The following is a 22,142-nucleotide window of genomic DNA, read 5'->3' as shown; positions in this document are numbered from 1 at the left end:
CTAAGTCTTGATTCCTTCATTTGTAAAATAAACAGCAGTAACTCAAGAGTGACTGTTCAGGGTATTTAACAGGAGAACAAGGTAAACCATTGAGCACAGCACCTGGCATAAAGGACACACTTAAACCATGTCAACTCCAATTACTCTTTTCATGCATTCTCTCCAAATTTTCCATTCCCCAATAATCAGATAAAGGCCATGCAGATATTTGAACTTTTAAATACTTATCAGTTCAGTTCAGTCGCTCAGTCATGTCCGACTCTTTGCAACCCCATGAACCGCAGCACGCCAGGCCTCCCTGTCCATCACCAACTCCCAGAGTCCACCCAAATCCATGTCTATTGAGTCGGTGATGCCATTCAACCATCTCATCTTCTATCGTCCCCTTCTCCTCCTGCAGTCAATCCTTCCCAGCATCAGGGTCTTTTCCAATGAGTCAGCTCTTCCAATCAGGTGGCCAAAGTATTGGAGTTTCAGCTTCAACATCAGTCCTTCCAATGAACACCCAGGACTGATCTCCTTTAGATGGACTGGTTGGATCTCCTCGCAGTTCAAGGGACTCTCAAGAGTCTTCTCCAATATCATAGTTCAAAAGCATCAATTCTTCGGCTTATCACTATGGTACAAATTATCCCCGTATCCATAAATGAAAGTCAGTCTGTAGATTTTTCAGATTAGTTCTTATATCTGTTTTTTCAACCCTTTCACTGCCCTTTTTTTGTTTTTAAAGGTAAGAAGTGGATTTATTTAGAGAGAACATACTCCACAGACAGATTGTGAGACATCTCATAAGGCAAGACTGGCCCTGGGAAAAACATACTCCACAGACAAGAGTGTGGGTTGTAGTAAAGGGCTAGTGCCCCCATTTTTTATACTTCCAAATCAGTCTCTTCTTAATGTAAAACCTTCAACTGTGATAGAATAGAACTCCTGCAATAGATGGAGGTCCTTTTCCTATTTGGAACCAGTCTGTTGTTCCAGGTCCAGTTCTAACTGTTGCTTCCTGACCTGCATACAGGTTTCTCAAGAGACAGGTCAGAGGGTCTGGTATTCCCATCTCTTTAAGAATTTTCCACAGTTTATTGTGATCCACACAGTCAAAGGCTTTGGCATAGTCAATGAAGCAGAAATAAGATATTTTTCTGGAACTCTCTTGTTTTTTTGATGATCCAGCGGATGTTGGCAATTTGATCTCTGGTTCCTCTGCCTTTTCTAAAACCAGCTTGAACATCTGGAAGTTCACGGTTCACGTATCACTGAAGCCTGGCTTGGAGAATTTTGAGCAATACTTTACTAGCGTGTGAGATGAGTGCAATTGTGTGGTAGTTCAAGCATCCTTTGGCATTGCCTTTCTTTGGGATTGGAATGAAAACTGACCTTTTCCAGTCCTGTGGCCACTGCTGAGTTTTTCAAATTTGCTGGCACATTGAGTGCAGCACTTTCACAGCATCACCTTTTAGGATTTGAAATAGCTCAACTGGAATTTCATCAACACCATTAGCTTTGTTCATAGTGATGCTTTCGAAGGCCCACTTGACCTCACACTCCAAGATGTCTGGCTCTAGGTGAGTGATCACACTATTGTGATTATCTGAGTCATGAAGATCTTTTCTGTACAGTTCTTCTGTGTATTTTTGCCACATCTTCTTAATATCTTCTGCTTCTGTTAGGTCCATACCATTTCTGTCCATTATCGAGCCCATCTTTGCATAAGTGTTCCCTTGGTATCTCTAATTTTCTTGAAGAGATCTCTACTCTTTCCCATTCTGTTGTTTTCCTCTATTTCTTTGCACTGATCGCTGAGGAAGGCTTTTTTATCTCTCCTTGCTATTCTTTGGAACTCTGCATTCAGATGGGAATATCTTTCCTTTTCTCCTTTGCTTCTCGCTTCTCTTGGAGATCAGTCCTGGGTGTTCATTGGAAGGACTGATGTTGAAGCTGAAACTCCACTACTCTGGCCACCTCGTGTGAAGAGTTGTCTCACTGGAAAAGACCCTAATGCTGGGAAGGATTTGGGGCAGGAGAATGGGACTACAGAGGATGAGATGGCTGGGTGGCATCACCGACTCGATGGACATGGATTTGGGTGGACTCCGGGAGTTGCTGATGGACAGGGAGTCCTACCATGCTGTGATTCATGGGGCTGCAAAGAGTCGGACACGACTGAGCGACTGAACTGAATAGATGGAGGTCAGCATGACTGAACCACCTGCTCACACCCTCTCTAGTTTGGGTACAAAAGAATTAGAATTATTCAAACGCACAAAACCACCATCAACTAATATGAACAGTCTGTTCTCACTGAACTCACTGAAGCTAATGGTACCCTACTTGAAGTAAGAGGGTATGTGTGTGCTCAGTCGCTCAGTCATTTTGTGACCCCACAGATGGTAGCCTGGCAGGCTCCTCTGTCCATGGAATTTTGCAGGCAAGAATATTGGAGTGGGTTGACATTTCCTACTCCAGGGGATATTCCCGACCCAGGGAATCGAACCCACCTCTCTTACACCTCCTGCATTGACAGGCGGATTCTTTACCACTGCACCACCTGGGAAGCAGTACTGGATAAAGTAGAGGCTACCATGACACTGAAAGGAAGAGGGCCAGCAGTATACCTTGTCCCACCCCATCCACAGTGAACAGATAACTACTTTAACCTTATCAAAACAAAGACTTGGTTAAAACAAGTCAGTCTAAAGCTGCCTGAGGCTATAACACCCTAAAAGACACTACTGTCTTACCAACACAGTGGAAAAATGAATACTAATTATTCTTTCATCCAGTCCCTTCCATTTTATTCCCAAAGCTGTCCAAGCAATTATACACAACAGTACCCTAACAGAACAGAATGACTTCCTTCCAGTTCTATGACCCTGACAAAGGAGGATAATCTCCCTAAAAAGGCACTGCCTAACAAAAATCTTCAAATGAGGCTCTAAGGCCCACAAGATTAAAAACTTGTTTCTGTGTCTATAAAATGATTTGCTTTAAATTGTTCATAAGGTACCCTGTAGATAAAAAATTATGACTCTGATTCCTTCAGCTAAGCATTAAGATTCTCCAAAATAATCCTCAATTCAACTTTAAAAGTGTCTCCCATCACTTGCTTCCATGAACCCAACTCAAAGCCCACTGTACCCATTATCTTCCCCTACGTGACTTGCACATTCACCCTCACATATTATCTGTGCTCCACTGCACCCTCTCAAAAACCTCAGATCACAGCTTAGGAGTCTTCCATGAAGCCTTTCCTGATCATTTTAACTAAGAGTCATCCTTTCCTTCAATAAACTCCTTCTCTCAACCACTTGATGAACATATATACAAGCCTATGCTATTTTTATGTGTGTAAATACCATTCCCCAAGAGTAACACTAAGAAACTTGAAGTAGAAACCACATTACCATAAGAAACTTTCATTTAACAAGTTCACCAGGTAAATCAATACTCCATTCTTGGTCAAAGTAAAATTCCCTAGGTTGAGCAATATCTACTCTCAAAACAAACACTGAAATAAGGATATAATAAACTTAATACAAAAGTCAAAACATAATCAAAACAAGTATGTTCTTCCCCAAAACATGAAGGTAACTACAGACAAGATATCAACTATATGGATACACCATAACATTTAATCATTTCTATTAAATTTAAAACAATCTAGCAAAATAATTTTTTATCTGGGGGAATGGGGGGAACAGCAGCCAAAACATTTACTAATGTTCTACTTGGAGTAGGAAATGGCAACCCACTCCAGTATTCTTACCTGAAAAATTCCATGGACAGAGGAGCCTGGGGGGCTTGGGGACTACAGTCCATGGGGTGGCAAATGGCAGGACATGACCAAGCAACTGAACACACACACACAATGTTCTACTGCCCTGGATTTAAATAATACCCCCAAAGAACAAAATCATCTAGTCTAGATACACTATATATAGACCACTATATAATAATATTTGATGATCATCATAGAGGACAATATTTTCACCCATTTTTAAGAAATTTAAGGGGAAGTGTCCTAGTTTACGTAATTTTACAAGTTGTTTAGCATCTAAAAAGCTTTCCAACCCTTTACATATCAATGCATACAAGATACGGTAATATTTGTAAAGCACATATAAATAAACTGGAGTGGCTTTGAGAATATAGCTATTAAGAGGTTTGCTTTAAAACGTCACTTAAATTTTCTTTATATAAATATAAGAAAAAAATTAGGAAAGAGTCTAAATACTAAATTTGTTTAGAGCTTTCAAATTTAAACTAGCTTTTCATTAACCTAACTTAATATTAAATATTATCAGGTTCTGCTTTATTGACTATGCCAAAGCCTTTGACTGTGTGGATCAATAAACTGGAAAATTCTGAAAGAGATGGGAATACCAGACCACCTGACCTGCCTCTTGAGAAACCTGTATGCAGGTCAGGAAGAAACAGAAGTGGCATGGAACAACAGACTAGTTCCAAATAGGAAAAGGAGTACGTCAAGGCTGTTTATTGTCACCCTGCTTATTTAATTTATATGCAGAGTACATCATGAGAAACGCTAGGCTGGAAGAAGCACAAGCTGGACTCAAGACTGCTGGGAGAAACATCAATAACCTCAGATATGCAGATGACACCTCCCTTATGGCAGAAAGTGAAGAGGAATTAAAGAGCCTCTTGATGAAAGTGAAAGAGGAGAGTGAAAAAGTTGCCTTAAAGCTCAACATTCAGAAAACTAAGATGATGGCATCCGGTCCCATCACTTCATGGCAAATAGATGGAGAAACAATGGCTGACTTTATTTTTCTGGGCTCCAAAATCACTGCAGATGGTGAATGCAGTCATGAAATTAAAAGATGCTTACTCCTTGGAAGGAAAGTTATGACCAACATAGAGAGCATATTAAAAAGCAGAGACATTACTTTGCCAACAAAGGTCTGTCTAGTCAACGTTACGGTTTTTCCAGTGGTCATGTATGGATGTGAGAGTTGGACTATAAAGAAAGCTGAGCGCAGAAGAATTGATGCTTTTGAACCGTGGTGTTGGAGAAGACTTTTGAGTCCCTTGGACTGCAAGGAGATCCAATCAGTCCATCCTAAAGGAGATCAGTCCTGGGTGTTCACTGGAAGGACTGATGTTGAAGCTGAAACTCCAGTATTTTGCCCACCTGATTCTAAGAGCTGACTCATTTGAAAAGACTCTGATGCTAGGAAAGATTGAGGGCAGGAGGAGAAGAGGACGACAGAGAATGAGATGATTGGATGGCATCGCCAACTCAATGGACATGGGCTTGGGTGGACTCTGGGAGTTGGTGATGGACCAGGAGGCCTGGCGTGCTGTGGTTCATGGGGTCGCAGAGTCGGACACGATTGAGCAACTGAACTGAACTGATACTTGAAATGACTGATTTAAGGTATTTTTATAATGAGCTGTCAAAATTCTCCATAGTCACCACAGAGAAGAAACACTGTATAAGTAGATGGCAAGAGTTTCTCTCTCATTTTTTTCCTTAAAGAAACTCATTTCTCACAGTTAATTGGCCTTTGATAACTTAAACACTTTATAAATTAAGGACATGATCAGTTTATTTAAATTAAAAAGTTCTTGGTTTTTTCATTAATACATGCAGAGTTCAATTTTTATAGTAAATATTTCAAATCAAACTTTTTCACATTAAGAATTTCTCTGGACCCAAAACAAAATAAAAAATTAAAAGTTTGAAAAAAAATAATTTCTCTAAGCATACACATGTTCCTCTCTTAGTTATAATACTGTTCCTTAGACTTAAAAACTAATACTGACCAAATATCACAGCGAACCATTTCTAACCTTACATTTACAAGGTAAATTTTTGCTTTGAATTCATAGATTCTGTCAGGACACTTTATTTTTCCACAGCCCTTGCACATTTCTACTAATTTTTTGGGGTGTTCAAAAAGTCACTTATATAATTAAGCATGTTAGGAAAATAATAGTTAACTAAATTATAGAATTAAATTATACTAAATTTCAAACATTCACACACATACACACATCAAAATCTTTCTAAACTTCCCTTGTAACAGGGAACAACAAATCTGACTCCATATTAGAGCTGTTCCTTTTATATACTTTATTTAACCTTTGTGCTCTGTTGCCTATGCTTAGTCATGCTAGCTCCGCACTTTTGTAAAACGAAAATGTTGCCTATAATCTGAAATATACAGGATAACCGATTCTCAAGGCTTCTTTGACCTTTTAGAGTATAATACCTCCTTATTCATACAGAGATAAAAAGTTGCAGAAATCTTTGTCTTATTAGAGGCTTACAGAAATAACCTCACGTATGTGAACAGAGGCCAACACACCACTCCATCACTTTGCCTTTAAAAGTGCTTTCCTTAAACCTTTCAAGGAGTTCAGGGTTTGGGGGGCACAAGGTGCCAGTCTCCTTGCATGGTCCTGCAATAAACCTTTCTCTGCTCCAAACTCGATGTTTCGGTTCATTTGGCTTCACTGCTCGGTAACACCTTCAGAAAAAAATCTTCCTTCAGACAGACATGAGATTAAACAGCTTGGATTTTTCTTAAATTTGCCATCTGGATAACATTATTTGGTACAGGACTCAGACATAGGCCAAACTTGCACAATAGCAAGTTATTTACTCAAATCCATCTACAGATCCATGTGATTGCTATCAAAATTCCAACAATTTTGGGGGGAGAAATAGAAAATCTATTCTAAAATTCACATGGAATCTCAAGGGACTATGAATTGCTAAAACAATCCTGAAAAAGAACAAAGTTGGAGGGCTCACACTTCCTGATTTCACACTTACAGGTTACAGTAACCAAAGCTGTGCGGCCCGACAGACGTGAAGACCCGCTGGAACGGAATAAACCCTGACGACACGGGGGAGAAAGGAGAAGGAGGTAAAGGGAGGAAAGGTGAAAGACACTAACCACCTGAGAAATACAAATGGCTACAAACAAAAAGACGCTCAACTCCATGGGGCTTAAAAAAAGAAAAGCAAATTAAAAGTACACTGAGATAAATTTCATACATTTCTAGTTGAAATGACAGAAACTCAAAATCATTTGTAAATAGCTACTTTAGAAAACAGTTAAACATTCATTTACCATATGATCCAGCAATTCTACTTCTAGGTATATACCCAAGAAAAATAAAAACATACGTCCACACAAAGATATGTGGCACATTTGTTCACAAGAGCATTATTATTAACAGCCCAAAACTGGAGTAAAGCATATATTCATCAACAAGAGAACAAATAAAAAAAGGTTGGTTAGTTCATACACACCAAAATTATTCTATTAATAAGAAGAACCAGAAAAATGTAACCCATTTTCCAAGGAAAAGACACTCAACACGAGATGAAATAATCCAATGTCAGAATTATCAGATAAAGCCATGAAAGCAGCTGTGACTATCACAATGAAGTAGCAATGACTGATAATAAATAGCAAAGAAACTCTAAAACTGCAAAAAAGAGCAAATGGAAATTAAAGAACTGAAAAATGCAATGCCAGGTACAAAAAGTTCTCTGAATAAGCAAAGCAAAGTAGAGGCAACAGAGGACATAATCACTGAACTTGAAGGCAGATGAGTAAAAATTATCCAATCTGAAAAGAGAGAGGAAAAACATTAAAAAGATAGACACAAAGAGAAAAGAATAGACCTCCAACACTTAGGGAACAAAGAATGAAAGGTGACACAATGAAGTTCTTGAAGGGTGGGAAGAAGGAGGATGGGTAAGAGACAGGGAGGGGAGAAACACACACACAAAAAAACCACAGAGAAACCTTAGGGATGTCATAATCAAACTACTAAAAATCAAAGATAAAGAAAAATCTTAAAAGCAGCCAGAGAAAAACACTCCATTAACAGGAACAAAAAATTCAAATTACCAGCACCTTCTTATGAGAAACTATCGAAGTCAAAAACAGTAAAGTAATATTCCTTAAGTCTGAAAGAGGTACAAAAACAGTCAACCCAGAAATCTTTAAGAGCAAAAATATCCTTTAACAATGAAAGTGAAATAAAGACATTTTTCTAGTAAAAGAAAACCTATTGCCCTCAAACCTGAGCTAAAGAAAGTTCTTCAGACTGAGGGGAAATGACAACAGAGGGGAACCTGTAGTATTAATGAAAAACATCAGAAATGGTAAACAGGTAAATGGGACTTTTTTCTGCTTAATTTTTTGACATACTTTTGAGTATTTAAAGCAAAAATTAAATTGTCTTGTGGGGTTATATATGTAGATGTAACATCTATGATAACTATACCATAAAAGGACAGTAGGGTAGAGGGAATGGCAAGAGAGTTAGTATTGACAGATCTACAGAGATGCACGGGTTCTACTCTGCATAAAGTTTTACATTATTCACTCTAAGTAAAAAATAAAATGGCATACCCAAATCCAACTATACTAATTGCTAAATTAAATGTAATAGACTATATTCTCCAATTAAAGGGGATAGACAATCAGAACAGATGAAAGAAAAAGGAACAGAAGAAAGGAAGAAAGAGGGAGGGAGGGAGCCCCAACTATATATTGTCTGCATGGTACACACTTTAAATGTAAAGATGGAGAATGAAAAAAGATGGATGAAAGGCAAATAGTAAGCATAAGTCTGAAGTGGCTATATTAACATCAAATGAAACTTTTAAGAAAAACAGTAATACCAGAAATAAAGAGAAATTTTTGATAATATAGGGATAAATTCATCAAGAAGACATAACAGTCTTAAATGCATGTGCCTATTAACAGTTAAATGTCAAGCATGGATTAACAGCGGCTTCCATTGTGGCTCTCAGCTGGTAAAGAATCCGCCTGCAACGGGGAAGAACTGAGATTGAGCCCTGAGTTGGGACGATCCCCTGGAGAAGGGAAAGACTACCCACTCCAGTATTCTGGCCTGGAGAATTCCATGGACTGTATAGTCCATGCGGTTGCAAAGAGCTGGAAACAGCTGAGTGACTTGCACACACACATGAATTAACAGTACAAAAAACCAAGGCTCTGCTTTTTAGAACACCTCAATGAATTTCACTGGTTTGAAGACTACTCCCCAACATGCTATGTATGATCTGATGACTATTTACCTTCTCAGACTCATCTCGATACCCACAGTTCACTTTCTTAATCCTCAACTCCTGCAATACACTCTGTTATGTCTGAAGCAGAAAGAAAAACTATTAGAAAGTCTTGAAAACTGTATTTGGGAACAGAAACATAAACCCTAGCACTTATAAATGCTCCATCCTCTTTTCATTGTTGTTTTTGTTTTATCCTAATCATTTCTTTCTTCAGAGGTCCTTTTCAAATCTTCCATTTTCATCAGTCCTTTTGGACACATTTGATTTTCACAGGATTATTCCCAGGCAAAATTAGTAGAGTCCTAAAGCCTTTCAACTTGCTATTTCTTAATAAATGGTGTGTGTGTATGTATGTGCCTGTGCATGTACGTGTGTGTATTTTAGTATTAATTACATTACACTGTTACTTTAAAATGTCTCAAAAATACTTTCAAACCTAGTTCTAAACAGGGAAAAATACATGTTGTGAATACCCTGATATTTTCATGTCAAGTATTTTTTGCCAAATGTAAACAAAAATTTACATATACATGTAGAGTAGAAATAAAACTACACATCAAGAATAATTCTATTATACAGTGCTAGAATATATATAGACGTTTTCTTCTGAAAGTCTACAGAAGAAATAGTAAAGTCTGATTACCTACAGATAGCAGGATGTCAGAATTCTGTTTTTCAAATTAACACTTGTTTTAAATAGTCTAACCATGCACATAAATTATTTTTAGAAGAACTTCTGAATAGGTTACACTAGCACATGATAAAAATTGTAATAAATAAAACAAGAAGTACTAAAGTTAGTATCTCTACCACACAAAAAGCTTCCCTACAAGGCCTATCTACTAACCAGTCCGTTGCTACCCTAAGAATCAATCATTTATGTATTCCAGAGATAATTCACACACAGACAGGAATATATATTACTTTAATTTAAAACATGTCACTGGGTTACCTGGGTAGTGAAATCATGACTCTTATTCTTTAAGCTTTCCTATACTTAGAAAAAGAAAGTGTCATTTCTAAATGATTTTTAAAGAGACCATAAAATGAAAAAGACAAAGCTATATTAAATTTATGAAAGTGATAAGGGCAATATAATATTCTGAAAAATTAAACCAAATTTTTCCCTTTGTGGCCCCAGGAAGCAAGTTAATACACAGAAAATCTCCCTGGACTGCAGTGGCAATGAGAAAAAATCTATAATGCTGGTTTTGAGCAGCAAGGTTAGAAATTGCTTTGAGAAAGGAATACAATAAGAGAGAGAGTTCAAAAGCACTTTTGAAATTATATCAAAGTGACTAGAAGAGCAGTAATGGAAATGTAATCAAGTCAGGAGGGAGGGAAGACCTGGACTGACAGAAATGAACAGCAAAAAAAAAAAATATTTTATATAAAAAATGGCTAATTTATTGTAGTCCTAAACGCTTCTGGGCAGGGGAAAAGTTGGCTTGAGGAGAGTCATTTATAATGTTCTCTTAGTCTTAAAAATCAAAGAGATGAAACAAATACAAAATTTTACCAGGTAATGATTCTGATAAATAGGGATATATTTATATTACTCACTATATTTTTTTTAAAGGAATAAATTTATTTATGAAAGAATATTTTTAAACAGTAAAATCAGTGATGCTTGTAATATAAAAGCAGCAGCACCCCAACGTGTTGGGTATTACTTTTAATTCTACAAATTCTTGTTTCCTTATTTAAAGCATTAGTTGACAAAGTACCATTTTTACTTAATACAATAGTTTTTTTTTGTTTTGAAAAACATATCACAGCAAAAACTACTTAAAGATCTCAATTAGTTGCTGACATTAAACCATTAAATGAGAATATTAAAGAGAATCTTTGGAAAAAACCACATTTCAAAAATGAAATGCATAGAAAGCTAGGACAAAAATTATTCCAGAAAAGAATAAACTGAATTTATTGTACTAAGTGTGGTGTATTTGACTCTATAGACTACATAAGGGAGAAACAACAGTAGTTTTAACTTTAAATGTTTCAACAGTTCTAAACCATACAGCAAAACAAATAAGACCCTAGACCCTAGAACTTTAGCATGCAAAGAAACTTAATAACTTAGTACAATCCGTTTTCCAAAATTTCTTGGTAGTGAGAACCATTAATTTAAAGTTGAAAGAATTTTACCTCTGTATGAATGATCAGCTTCCACCCTTAACATGTTATAACAAAGTAAAGCACACACATAGAGATTTTTGCAAAATAAATAATTTTCCAATTTTAAATGAATAAAGAGGTATACAAATGAATCCCAATGTCAAAGTTCATAATATCTCAATTCTCAGCTTAGCTATAGTTTTCTTCATACTTGTAGTGTTAAGGAACTTTCAGAACAAGAAGGTAATACCTAGTTCACAGGGAATGTTAGCTATAAAGATAACTAGTAATAATTTAAAGAGCATTTCCAATCTCCTCCAATGCTGTTCTCACTACATGAAAGTCACTATTTAACCTGACACAAAAAACACGTACAAGACCATTGATTGGAAGAATCTGGACTCCTGAATATCAACAGAAATATTCTTTCAATTCTTCTAGGTCTAAAACTTAATACCTTTAAACTAGTAGGGAGGTAAGAACAAGGGCCATAGAATCAAAAAGTCATGAGTGAAATGTCCACCATTTACTGTCTTATGATTATAAACTTTACTCCTAAGACTGTATTCCTAATATACATTATTAAGTCCTCTGAGTCTAATACAAAAATCATTTTTATAGTTCTATATTCTAAGGCTAGTTTTACTCTTAGGTTCAACCGTTTCATTTCTGTGTTTTATGCCATCATTAGTGAGGAAGGACTTTTTAAATGCATCAATTATTTACCTTCAAATTGCAGCTTAACAAATATGCTCATCTTCATTTTAAAGTTACATGTAATTAGACATCATTTCCTTAATTGAGCTGTCCTGTATTAACCAACAATTGTCACTTTTATTATGTTAAATACGATATATGTCCTTATATTATTCATGAGGCTAAATAAATAATTCCATGCTATGTAAATTTACATGTGTTTCTGGTTAGTAAAAATCAATGAACTGGTATCACAAAGACCTCCCTATATATTTCATATTTGTTCAAAATTAGCAGTTCTGGGACATTCCTGGCAGTCCAGTGGTTAAGAATCCAGCTTTCAATGCAGAGTACATGGGGTTAGATCCCTGATCAGGGAATTAAGACCCCAGATGCAGAGGGCAACTCTGCCTGTACACTGCAACTAAAGGAACCCTCTTGGGCCGTAAGTAGGGAAAGCCTGTGCCCTGCAAGGAAGACCCAGCACAGTCCTATCTCCCTCACCAAAAAAATGCAGTTCTAAAGTAGAAATTCAGGACGTCCCTGCTTGTACAGTGGATAGGGGACACCACTTAGATCCCTGGTCCAGAAGGATTCCACACGCCGCAGGCAACTTAAGCCCGTGCACCACACTACTGCGTCCACGTTCTGGAGCAGAGCAGCCCCAACTGTTGAAGCCCACGTGCCGAGAGCCTGTGCTCTGCAACGAGAGAAGCCACCGCAGTGAGAAGCCCGGGCTGATGGAGTAGCCCCCACTCGCCGAAACTAGGAAAGTCCCCAAGTAGCAACGATGACACAGCAAAACCACAAATAAATACATAGTATCCTTTAAAATTTTTTAATAAAGAAATAAAAGTAGAAATTTATTTTTCTAAATATGTAGCTTAAGAACACTTTAAAAAAAACTGGGTTAACAATTTAACTATCCCTGTTGAATACATCCCAAGTTAGGGTAGTAGAGCAGTGGGCCCTGGAGTCAGACTGCCACAGGGCTCAAACTCTAGACTACTACTTAACTGAGCAAGTTACTTAAGCTCACCATACCTCACATTCCTCATCTTTAAAAAGATAATTATAAATAGTACCCATTTAGCAAGGTTTCTGAAACTGTTATAAAAAATTATCTCAGAAATAATACCCTTACAAGGGCCTTGAAAGACATTTCTCAACTCTGGGCCTCTGTTTAATTTGTAAATAATGAGTGGATTAACTTATTTTTAAAAGTCTTGAAAAAGCTGAAAAGCTCCAAAATTCTGTGTAATTAGGCACTTTTCTTAATTTACTAAAGTGTAAGCAAAGCGTTACAAATACACATTAAATACTATTTTTATAGCCTCAAAATAACCTAATTTTTAAAATGCTTATAGCAGAAGAAAAAGTGCACTGTATTTAATTATAATGAACTCTAAAACTTTAAGTAAGCAAACATTTGTGTTTTATCATAGACCGATATTAAAAACATAGTTTATATTTTTATGCAGCTTCCAAACCAACTCTAAACTGTAAGGTATTTTGCATACTAGTTCCCCTTATGAAGACGTACCCTCCTTCTAGCAACCTTTCATTCATACTAATTACTATAACTGAAAAAGTGTTAAAGACATCCTTCTCAAAAGTATCGTGTTTTCACAAATGACAAGAAGCCTTCAAGGAGAATGTTTCAAGATAAAACGCTCAGCATTAGAACAATTGAAGAAAATATTCTTTGTGGTATGGCTTATAGGTAGGAAGGAGAGAAGGAGTAGGAGTGAAAAAGAATATATGTGATCATATATATCCAAGGCTGTTCCCTTTCCGGGTTGCAAGCAGTATATAAGAATGACTTGTGTTTAAATGAACAGTTTGGAAAGCTTTTGAAAGAAAATTATTAAAATTCCATAAAATTTTGTTCTTTGAAAAAAATTAAGATACTATTTGTCTTTATTCACTGGTATTAAATTAGTTATGTAGGCACCTTTTATATATTTTATGATATAAAGGCACACATAAAGATATAAAGCACTTTCTTGGTGGTGCTAGTGGCAAAGAATCTGTCTGCCAATGCAGGAGTCACAACAGATGCGGGTTCAATCCCTATGTTGGGAAGATCCCTTGGAGCAGGAAATGGCAACTTGCTCCAGTACTCTTGCCTGGAAAATTCTGTGGACAGAGGAGCCTGGCGGGCTACAGCCTATGGGGCTGCAGAGTCAGACACAACTGAGTGACCAAGCACAAAGACATACAACAAGCAACACACAAAATAGTATTAATCGGTACCACACTTAAGAACCAAATTTAAAACATTAATCCAATGACATCACCCTATCTTGCACCATTCCTTAATAATTCATGAATTATTAAGTTCTTGGTAAGCTAGAAAGCATGTTAATGTAATGCTATTACTTAACTGCTTTGCTCCTACCTCTATGTTAGTGGCTATCACAGACCACAGTATCATAAAAGAGGCTACAAGTTCCAAAAGAACTGCAGGTGAGCATTCCAATGCTTTTATTACAAGGGAATTTTGTTTCAGAAAATATATTGCCTAAAGAAACATTTTAACCATCCCAGACTAGAGCACTCTGGACTAGGAGAAACACTGTGGAGGAAAATTTAGCCCACCTTGAGCTAAACTCTTCCAAGCACTTTGCCTCTTAAGAAGTGGGATGAGATCACTTACCATGTCAAACCACAGAGCTCTCTTATTCTTCTTTTTGTGATGTTCAAGAAGCCAGACCACATATCCAAGATTTTTTTTAAAAAAGAAGATAAATATTCAACCTTTCTATTCTCTCTTTGAATTTTCATCTTATTAGCTTCAATTTAAAAATTATAATGGTTACTGCCAAATCCCCACCTTCATTCCTGAAGTTCCTATATCTCTAAATTCTCTTAGAACATTTCCAATTATGGCTCACAAATCCAAATTTCAACCTTACTCAGCTTCTTAAAACCAACTCCTTCATGTCCCACTCAAAACTCATAATCTGAAATCTTCATTGATTCCTGTTGACAATACATTAGAAACAACTGCCAAGCCCTAACTATACCTCCATCTTTCAAATCAACAAAAATATTGTGACTGAGCAAAAAAATATGGTAGACAAAGCCTGCAGGAAATAAGAAGCATAAGACAATGTGCTCCTTTCCTTAAGAAACTTTCAATCCAATAAAAAAAAGAAAACTGTAATGATTACAATGTACTGAACTCTTACTACGTGCCAAGCACTGGGTTGAACCATCTTCATGCATTATCTCAAAAAAACAAAAACCCATAAGATACTACGATCTCCAAGTGACAAAAACAGTATCTGTAGAATCTGAAGTGTACAAGGTCACACAGCTAGAAAATGGTAGAGTTTGAACTCAAAAATAGCTCTGAGTACAAAGCCCTTGCTAACCATAAATAAAACTGCCAAAAGAAAGTACAAACAAAAGCAACAACTTTTACCAAATTGATCTCTTCTCCATTCCTACTCCCAACACCCTATTCCAGAATACCTGCAAAGCAGGTATTGAGAGGGGTGCTTAAAAATCACACAGGGAGCCTATTTAAATAAATGCTCCTAGGCCCAACCTGTAAGATTCTGAACCACTGGGCAAAAGGCGTTTCTGATGCACTTTTTAAAAACCATACCCTTAATTATTGCTCATTCACTCATTTAAATTAATTCATTCATTCATTCAACAACGATTCAGATTTCTACTATGCAGCAAGTCCAGTAAGTTCACCCCAGATATCTCCTCTACACCTGATCCAACTAAATTCCATTCCAGAAATACTCTAAAAACTCTATTTTCAACATTCACTCATCTGTGTACTAGATTACTATACCCTATCAAGTAAAATTATTTTGATCAAAGCTTTCCTGCTATATAATGAACACCTGGTACACAAGAAGAGCTCAATAAATGTTAGTACCTTTTCGCTTACATAATCTAGATCTGCACTGTTATTACAGACTTCAACTCATAAGGTAGGGGAAGTGATGCAACATATGCTAAGAGGACTAAACACAAACAGCTCTCCCCCCTCTGTACTATATATGATTTTCCTTCCCCTGCCTCAATCGAAATCCTTAAAGGAGAATTTTATATCGTATCTTCACTACAAGTTCCTCGACTCATCCTGACCACAATAATCTTTCTTTCCTTACTAACCTATAAGACAGGAATTACTACTGCCAGAAAAGGAAATATCTTAACATTTGATTGAGTGCAGTCTTATACATCCTCTAAATTCCTTTTTAAAAAAATATTTATTTACTTATGGCTGTGAGATCTTTAACTGTGGCACAAGGGCACGGTAGTTGGCTTAAGGCATGTGGGATCTTAGTTCCCCAACTAGGGTTAGAAACCCAAATGCTCTGCACTGGAAGGCAGATTCTTAACCACTGGACCACCAGCAAAGCTCCTAGAATTTCTTTTTAATGATTTTTCACTCTTGTCTCATTAAGACTCTGGAGAGCTGATTTACTACACATTTTCATTATAATTCCAAGAGCTTCTAACCTGCCAAGTATTGCCAAGTATTTAAGTGTTAGTCGCTCAGTCATGTGGGATCTTTGCGACCCTATGGACTGTAGACCGCCAAGCTCCTGCCATGCTCCTCGTCCATAGGACCCTCCCGGGAAGAATACTGAACCCGAGACTCCGGCACTGCAAGCAGATTCTTTACCACTGAGTCACCAGGAAAGCCCCCTGCTAATATAGTTAGCCTTGATATGACAACACCACTTTTTCCACCTATGCAAGTAATCCTTAAGTTACACTGCTTTCTGCCTTTTTAACAACATATATTTCCCTTTTAAAAAATATCTAAATGATTCAAAATTGTCAAAAGCTCATCCTCTATGTAAGGAGACTTACATAGTACAATGTCTCTACTACAAGTATTTGCTACAATACCTTGGGTCAAGTAGTTTAACTTCTCTAAACCTACATTTTCCAGTCTAAAAATGGAGGCAATACTTCTCAAGCCAATATGAAAAGTAAATGAGATAACACAGAACATTTAGCACAGCACTTGATACATAATTCTTGGTAAATGTTAGCTGTTAGTATTTCCTGATAAACAAAACCTGGAGAGTAAATTTTTTCTGGAGATTAAATTTAATCATTTCTAAAACAAAGTGTCAAAAAAAAAAAAAAAAAAAGTCAGGGAATTCACATATCCAGAAAAAAAATCTAAAGTAAGTCAGATTTGCACAGAAAGGTTTCTCTAATTAGTAAGGCTAGGGTTTTTTAAATAAGATTACTTTAAGCAAAAATAGAGTTAACTTTACTAATGCAAATAATCAATGTGCATAGTTCCTAAGAGGAGTTCCCACAGTATTAACAGAAAGAACATGGGGCTTAAATACAAATAAATAAAATAAACTTAAATACAAACAGCAACTCTCACACTTAACTACATAATATCAAAAAAGTAAATTCTCTATCCTATTTTCTCACTTGTAAGATGAGGTAAAAATAGCTGTCACAAGATTAAATAAGTAAAAAGCCTGACCAACAGATCCTCCACTAAGGGATCTTTCCCTTCTGTGCTTAAAAGTAAAATTTCCAAACTCTTTTACAATAAGGCTGAAAAGTTCATTGGATACAACATGTACCCAATCCAAAGTCAATATTCCAACACAAAATTGGCAGGCAGAAGAAGACTGGAAGGAATGGAAAGGATTTTAGACAAGACCAAGTAAGAATATGATTTTTCAACAGGAGCATGTCTGTTATATTTACTGCAAACAGCATGCAAAACAAGAGGGATGAAGTGGTAAGAATTTTAATGAATGTTTTGGTAACAACTAGATACTGTGACTGTTTCTGCCCTTCAAGACAACTGGAAAAAGAGTGTTGTTGTTACATACTACATACAGAATTTATGTAAGAAACATGGACTTCCCAATTATATTTTCTCCCACCCACCCAGCTCTTCCTCACTGCTCTCAAACATGAGCACCCTATCTGTACTAATAGCTAGAACGTGACTACAAGATGAATATAAGCTCCTCATCCACCAACTCCAACAAAATACTTATGCTTTCATTTCAAGATTGCCAAGAAGTTTAACTCAACTAGGAAAACTGCTTAATTGACTCTAGATCTGAATATATCCAAGAGCTGGATATATGTACAATAAGACTATAACAACTCTGCTAATGGAAATAATTTACCAATACAGTATTTATTAGGAAAAAAGAAAAAGGAAAAACATTAAAGGGGAAAGAAATTTCACAATGCACAGCTCTGCAAACAAGCTATAACAAAATAGAAGCATGTAAGGAGTTCTTTTATATGGCTTCAATGTTGAAGAATTCTGGGGGAGAATATGCAAAAGATAACTTAGGATAATCTTAACTTTACAAATATTACAATAGTTTTTAAATGCTTTAAAAAAAAGGTTTTCCTCACCACTGGTAGCCCATTTGAGTCTGCACCTTAGTTCTTAAGCAACCCGCTCTATCAATAATAATTTGTCCCCAAATTTTATTTTACAGATTATTTTACAGATCTATTCCAATACAGATTCCACCCAAAAGTATGCAGACATGGTATCTATATGAAAGAATTACATTTTTTCTAAATTGTTTTTAAAAGGAGTTACTTTCTTTTACGATATGTGCTTGGGTGATTCTTTATCTTATGCTGAAATAAAGGATCACTGAAGGGTCTCTAAATTTGGGGATTAAATGTCATTGTTTCCTAACTTTCACAGCTTTTCTTACCTAAGCCCACCAAATTTCACAGACAGCGATTCTTTTCATCACCTTTTGCTTATCTTATATAATGAAATGAAATGCTTATCTTATATAATGAGCAACTGAATTCATTACAATTTTTCACTTATGTAAATGAGTAATTGTGGTTGATGAATGCATTCTCTAAAATACAAAAGAACACACACATTGTAGGTGCATAATTTGCATCTGGAAAACTACAGTACTCTGGAACATAAAACTATTAAGGGCTTATTTATAGATGTTTATCAAAGGTCCAATTTCAATGAGCTATCTTCTAAATGCTATTAAAGTTGAAGGTGTACTTTCCAGGATTTGTATTAATAGGCAACAAGAAAGACCAAAATGCCTTCTGAAAACCACAATAAGTGTATATCTGGAACTTCCCTGCTGGTTAACAGTCTGAGTTTCCAATGCAGGGGGCAAGAGTTCAATCCTTGCTCAGGGAACACTAAGACTTCACATTCCGCATGGGCAATCAAATAAAAAATAAACAAATAAATAAATGGATCTCTAAAGGTGGAATTTCAGACAGTGACAGATGGCAAAAAAAAAGTAAGAAGAACTCTTATTAATCTGATCCATTTAAATCATGACTGTCCAGCAACCTCTCCCTATGAGACAAAACTAATGTAGTAATATAATCAATAACTGATCATTAAAGCAAAAACATTCTAAGTATAAGGGGCTTCCCAGGTGGCTCAGTGGTAAAGAATCTGTCTGCCAATTCAGGAGACACAGGTTTGATCCCTAGGTGGGGAAAATCCCCTGGAGTAGGAAACGGCAATTCACTCCAGTATTCTTGCCTGGAAAATTCCATGGACAGAGGATCCTGGCAGGCTACAGTCCATGGGGTCGCAAAGAGTCCCACACAACTCAACAACTAAGCATGGTAGCATTCTAAGTATAGATTGAACCCCTCTCCCCCACACCTCCTGATCACTCAGTCTGTGTTTTAAATGCAAGGCTGCCCTATCAGAAAGAGGTCACTTAAGGATAGTTAACCTCAATGAAATACCCAGCATACTAAATCAAACATAATCAAAATTGTATTTCAAAAGGGAAAAAATTAAATAAGAAAAAGTTAACACCTTACTTAAGATATTACCATACTATTTATTAGGGCAACAATTATCTACACTAATTTTATTGACAAGGCAATAATTACTAAAGCATAGAATATTAACTATGTAGCAATATTTTTCACTGTAACAAAACATACTTGAAAATTCTTTCTCAGTCAAGCTGCCAAATCTAATTTTAAAACTGACCCTAACATAAAACTACTCACCAACTGGACTAAGAAAGAAGGCGAAAAAAAAACATACTGGTTCAAGGAAATAAAACTGGATCAAGAAAAATAACTTTAATCAGCCATCTATCAAAAAGCTACATAGAAGTTTCATGGCTAAACGACACTGGTTTTTTATTATATTAATAAATCGGTTGTTTCCTTCTGCACGGCTGGGACTTTACAAACTGCCACACTTTCATAAAGGTATGATCCTGAGGATTATAGAGAAATTTCACACAGAGCAAACTGAGTAAGGAGTATACCATCCTTCAAGTAACAATAGTTTGCTAAGAATAAAAAGGGAAGGGAAAGGCTGACAATCCAGTTCTCATAACCCCCCACCAAAATTTGGGGAATTGGAAAAGTAATCAGCACGGCATTCACAAGCACCAAAGAAAACACTTCCAATATTGAAACATAAAGCAGTCACTCTGCATTAAAACATAGGCAATATTTTCTACGTTAGAATAAAGTGTGCTATAACTCTCTAAAACTCCTGTTAATACAAAAGGAACGACCACTTCCACACCATTCTATACTTTAGTAAACTACACTGCAGATCTATAATAAACAACTCCTTGAAAAGCAAGTACCTCCCTTTACAACTCTATTACCTTCCTTCTCTCCTTAAGACATGGTCACAGAATGACCGTATACAACTTAATTTTTCTGGGTGCTTCCCTTCCTCCCTCTCCGTACAACGCAAATATATTTTTTTAAGTTCACAGAAATTCATACCTAGCACCAGTAACTCAGCCTATTTGAAAACTGCTTGATTTTGAAAGTTCTAATAAGATGTGTTCAGGTTGGAAACGAAAAACTACCTTATAAGGGTATAAAAGACTGAAAGCAGGAAGCGGCTTTGACAAAACTAAGGAAGTTGCAGGGCGCTTGCTCACTGGGGGACTTTTTTGAGGCAAGAGAAGTAACACATGACATCTTTCTCTCAAATTAAAATGTGACTTGGTTGGCCGGTAGGAACGTAGTGGGAGATGGAAAAGACCGGGAGTCGAAAAGGAAGAGGAGGTGGGTGGTCCAATGAAAGCCCCGATCTAGGTTCCCATTTTCAGGGTCCGATTCTTCCTTTTCCCCACCCACACCCCGATACAATGTTGTCACAGCAATCTTGCAAAACCTACAAGGAGCGCTTCTCTTTTCTCGCTCCTTTGCTCTGCCGGTCCCCGCGCTCCATTCCCCTCGGTCTCCAAACCCACGGGCAGGAAGGGGCACCGGGGCAAAGGAGGGTCGGCTGCGCGGGGCTCGACGACCACCCCCACGCGACCGCGGGCCCCGGGGAGGCGACCGTCCCCGCAGCCCCTCGGGCGGCGCAGCCCACCGCGGTGGGGGAAGGGCGGGGGGAGGTCGCGCGGAGGAAGCCGCTCCCGGGGGGGGGGTTCTGGGCCCCGCGCCCCCGCCCGGCTCCCACAGGGTGAAGCGCGGGGGATGAGGGAGGCCCTGACTGCGGGCCCCACCCCTCGCCACCCGGCGCGGCCCGGGCTGACACAGCCGGCGGCGGCACCTTGCCGCTCCATTCATCTCCCGGCCCCGCCATTTTCCTGCCTCCGCCTCAGTTTCCCCACCCCCGCCCATCAGCCCCCTTACCCCGTGCCACAGTCCACCACACAGGCCGGCAGCCGTCCCGCCATCTTCCTCCTCGCCTGCTGCTGCTGCTGCCGCCGTCTGCTCCGTGCCGGTTGGGGCCAGGGATGGGCGGCGGGAGGTAGAAGCTATCTGACCATCCACGGCCGGGCCACCCTCTCCGTCTGGGGGGGAGCCGGGAAGCCGAAGCAGTAGCGAGAGAGCAGCAGGCTCGGTCAGCGGCTACCACTTCCGCAACCCGGGCAGGCAGGCAGTCCCCGCCCTGCCCCGCCGCGGCCTCCTCCCCCTCTCTCTCCCCTCCTCCTCACTCCTGCCCCCACCCTACAACTTCTTCCCCTCACACCGCCTTTCCCCGGGAAGCCAAGATGGCCGCCGGTGCCGACGCCCCGGCCGGGCCAGGCCTAGGCCTCGAGCGCTCCCCCTTCCGGCCTCCGAGCGGGTGGGGCGAGAGAGCATGCGCAGTGAGGTGCGCCGCCGGCTGCCGCTCCCATTCCGAAGGTGAGGTAGTCCACTTCGGGTGTTCTCCAGGTAGGGGCGGGGAGGTCTGCCCGAGCCTCCAATTCTCCTTCTGAAGCTGGAAGGGGTTTTTAGTTGCAGTTACTTCTGTGCTAGGTTAAGGAAGCGTTGGAAC

General features: G+C 38.3%; 1 protein-coding gene across 1 annotated transcript in view; it reads right to left on the bottom strand.

Annotated features, from left to right (window-relative positions):
- ACTR3 (actin related protein 3) overlaps window positions 1-21,739 on the bottom strand; it is a 49,888-nt gene extending 28,149 nt beyond the window's left edge. The window contains exon 1 of the mRNA XM_061135172.1: window positions 21,515-21,739. Coding sequence (XP_060991155.1) covers window positions 21,515-21,558 — 44 coding nt within the window. The 5' untranslated portion in view covers window positions 21,559-21,739. The remainder of the gene's footprint in view (window positions 1-21,514) is intronic.
- Window positions 21,740-22,142: the final 403 nt, after the last annotated feature.

The sequence above is a fragment of the Dama dama genome, chromosome 33, assembly GCF_033118175.1.
Source record: "Dama dama isolate Ldn47 chromosome 33, ASM3311817v1, whole genome shotgun sequence".
Taxonomy (NCBI): Eukaryota; Metazoa; Chordata; class Mammalia; order Artiodactyla; family Cervidae; genus Dama; species Dama dama.
This window is presented reverse-complemented; position numbering and strand designations above follow the sequence as displayed.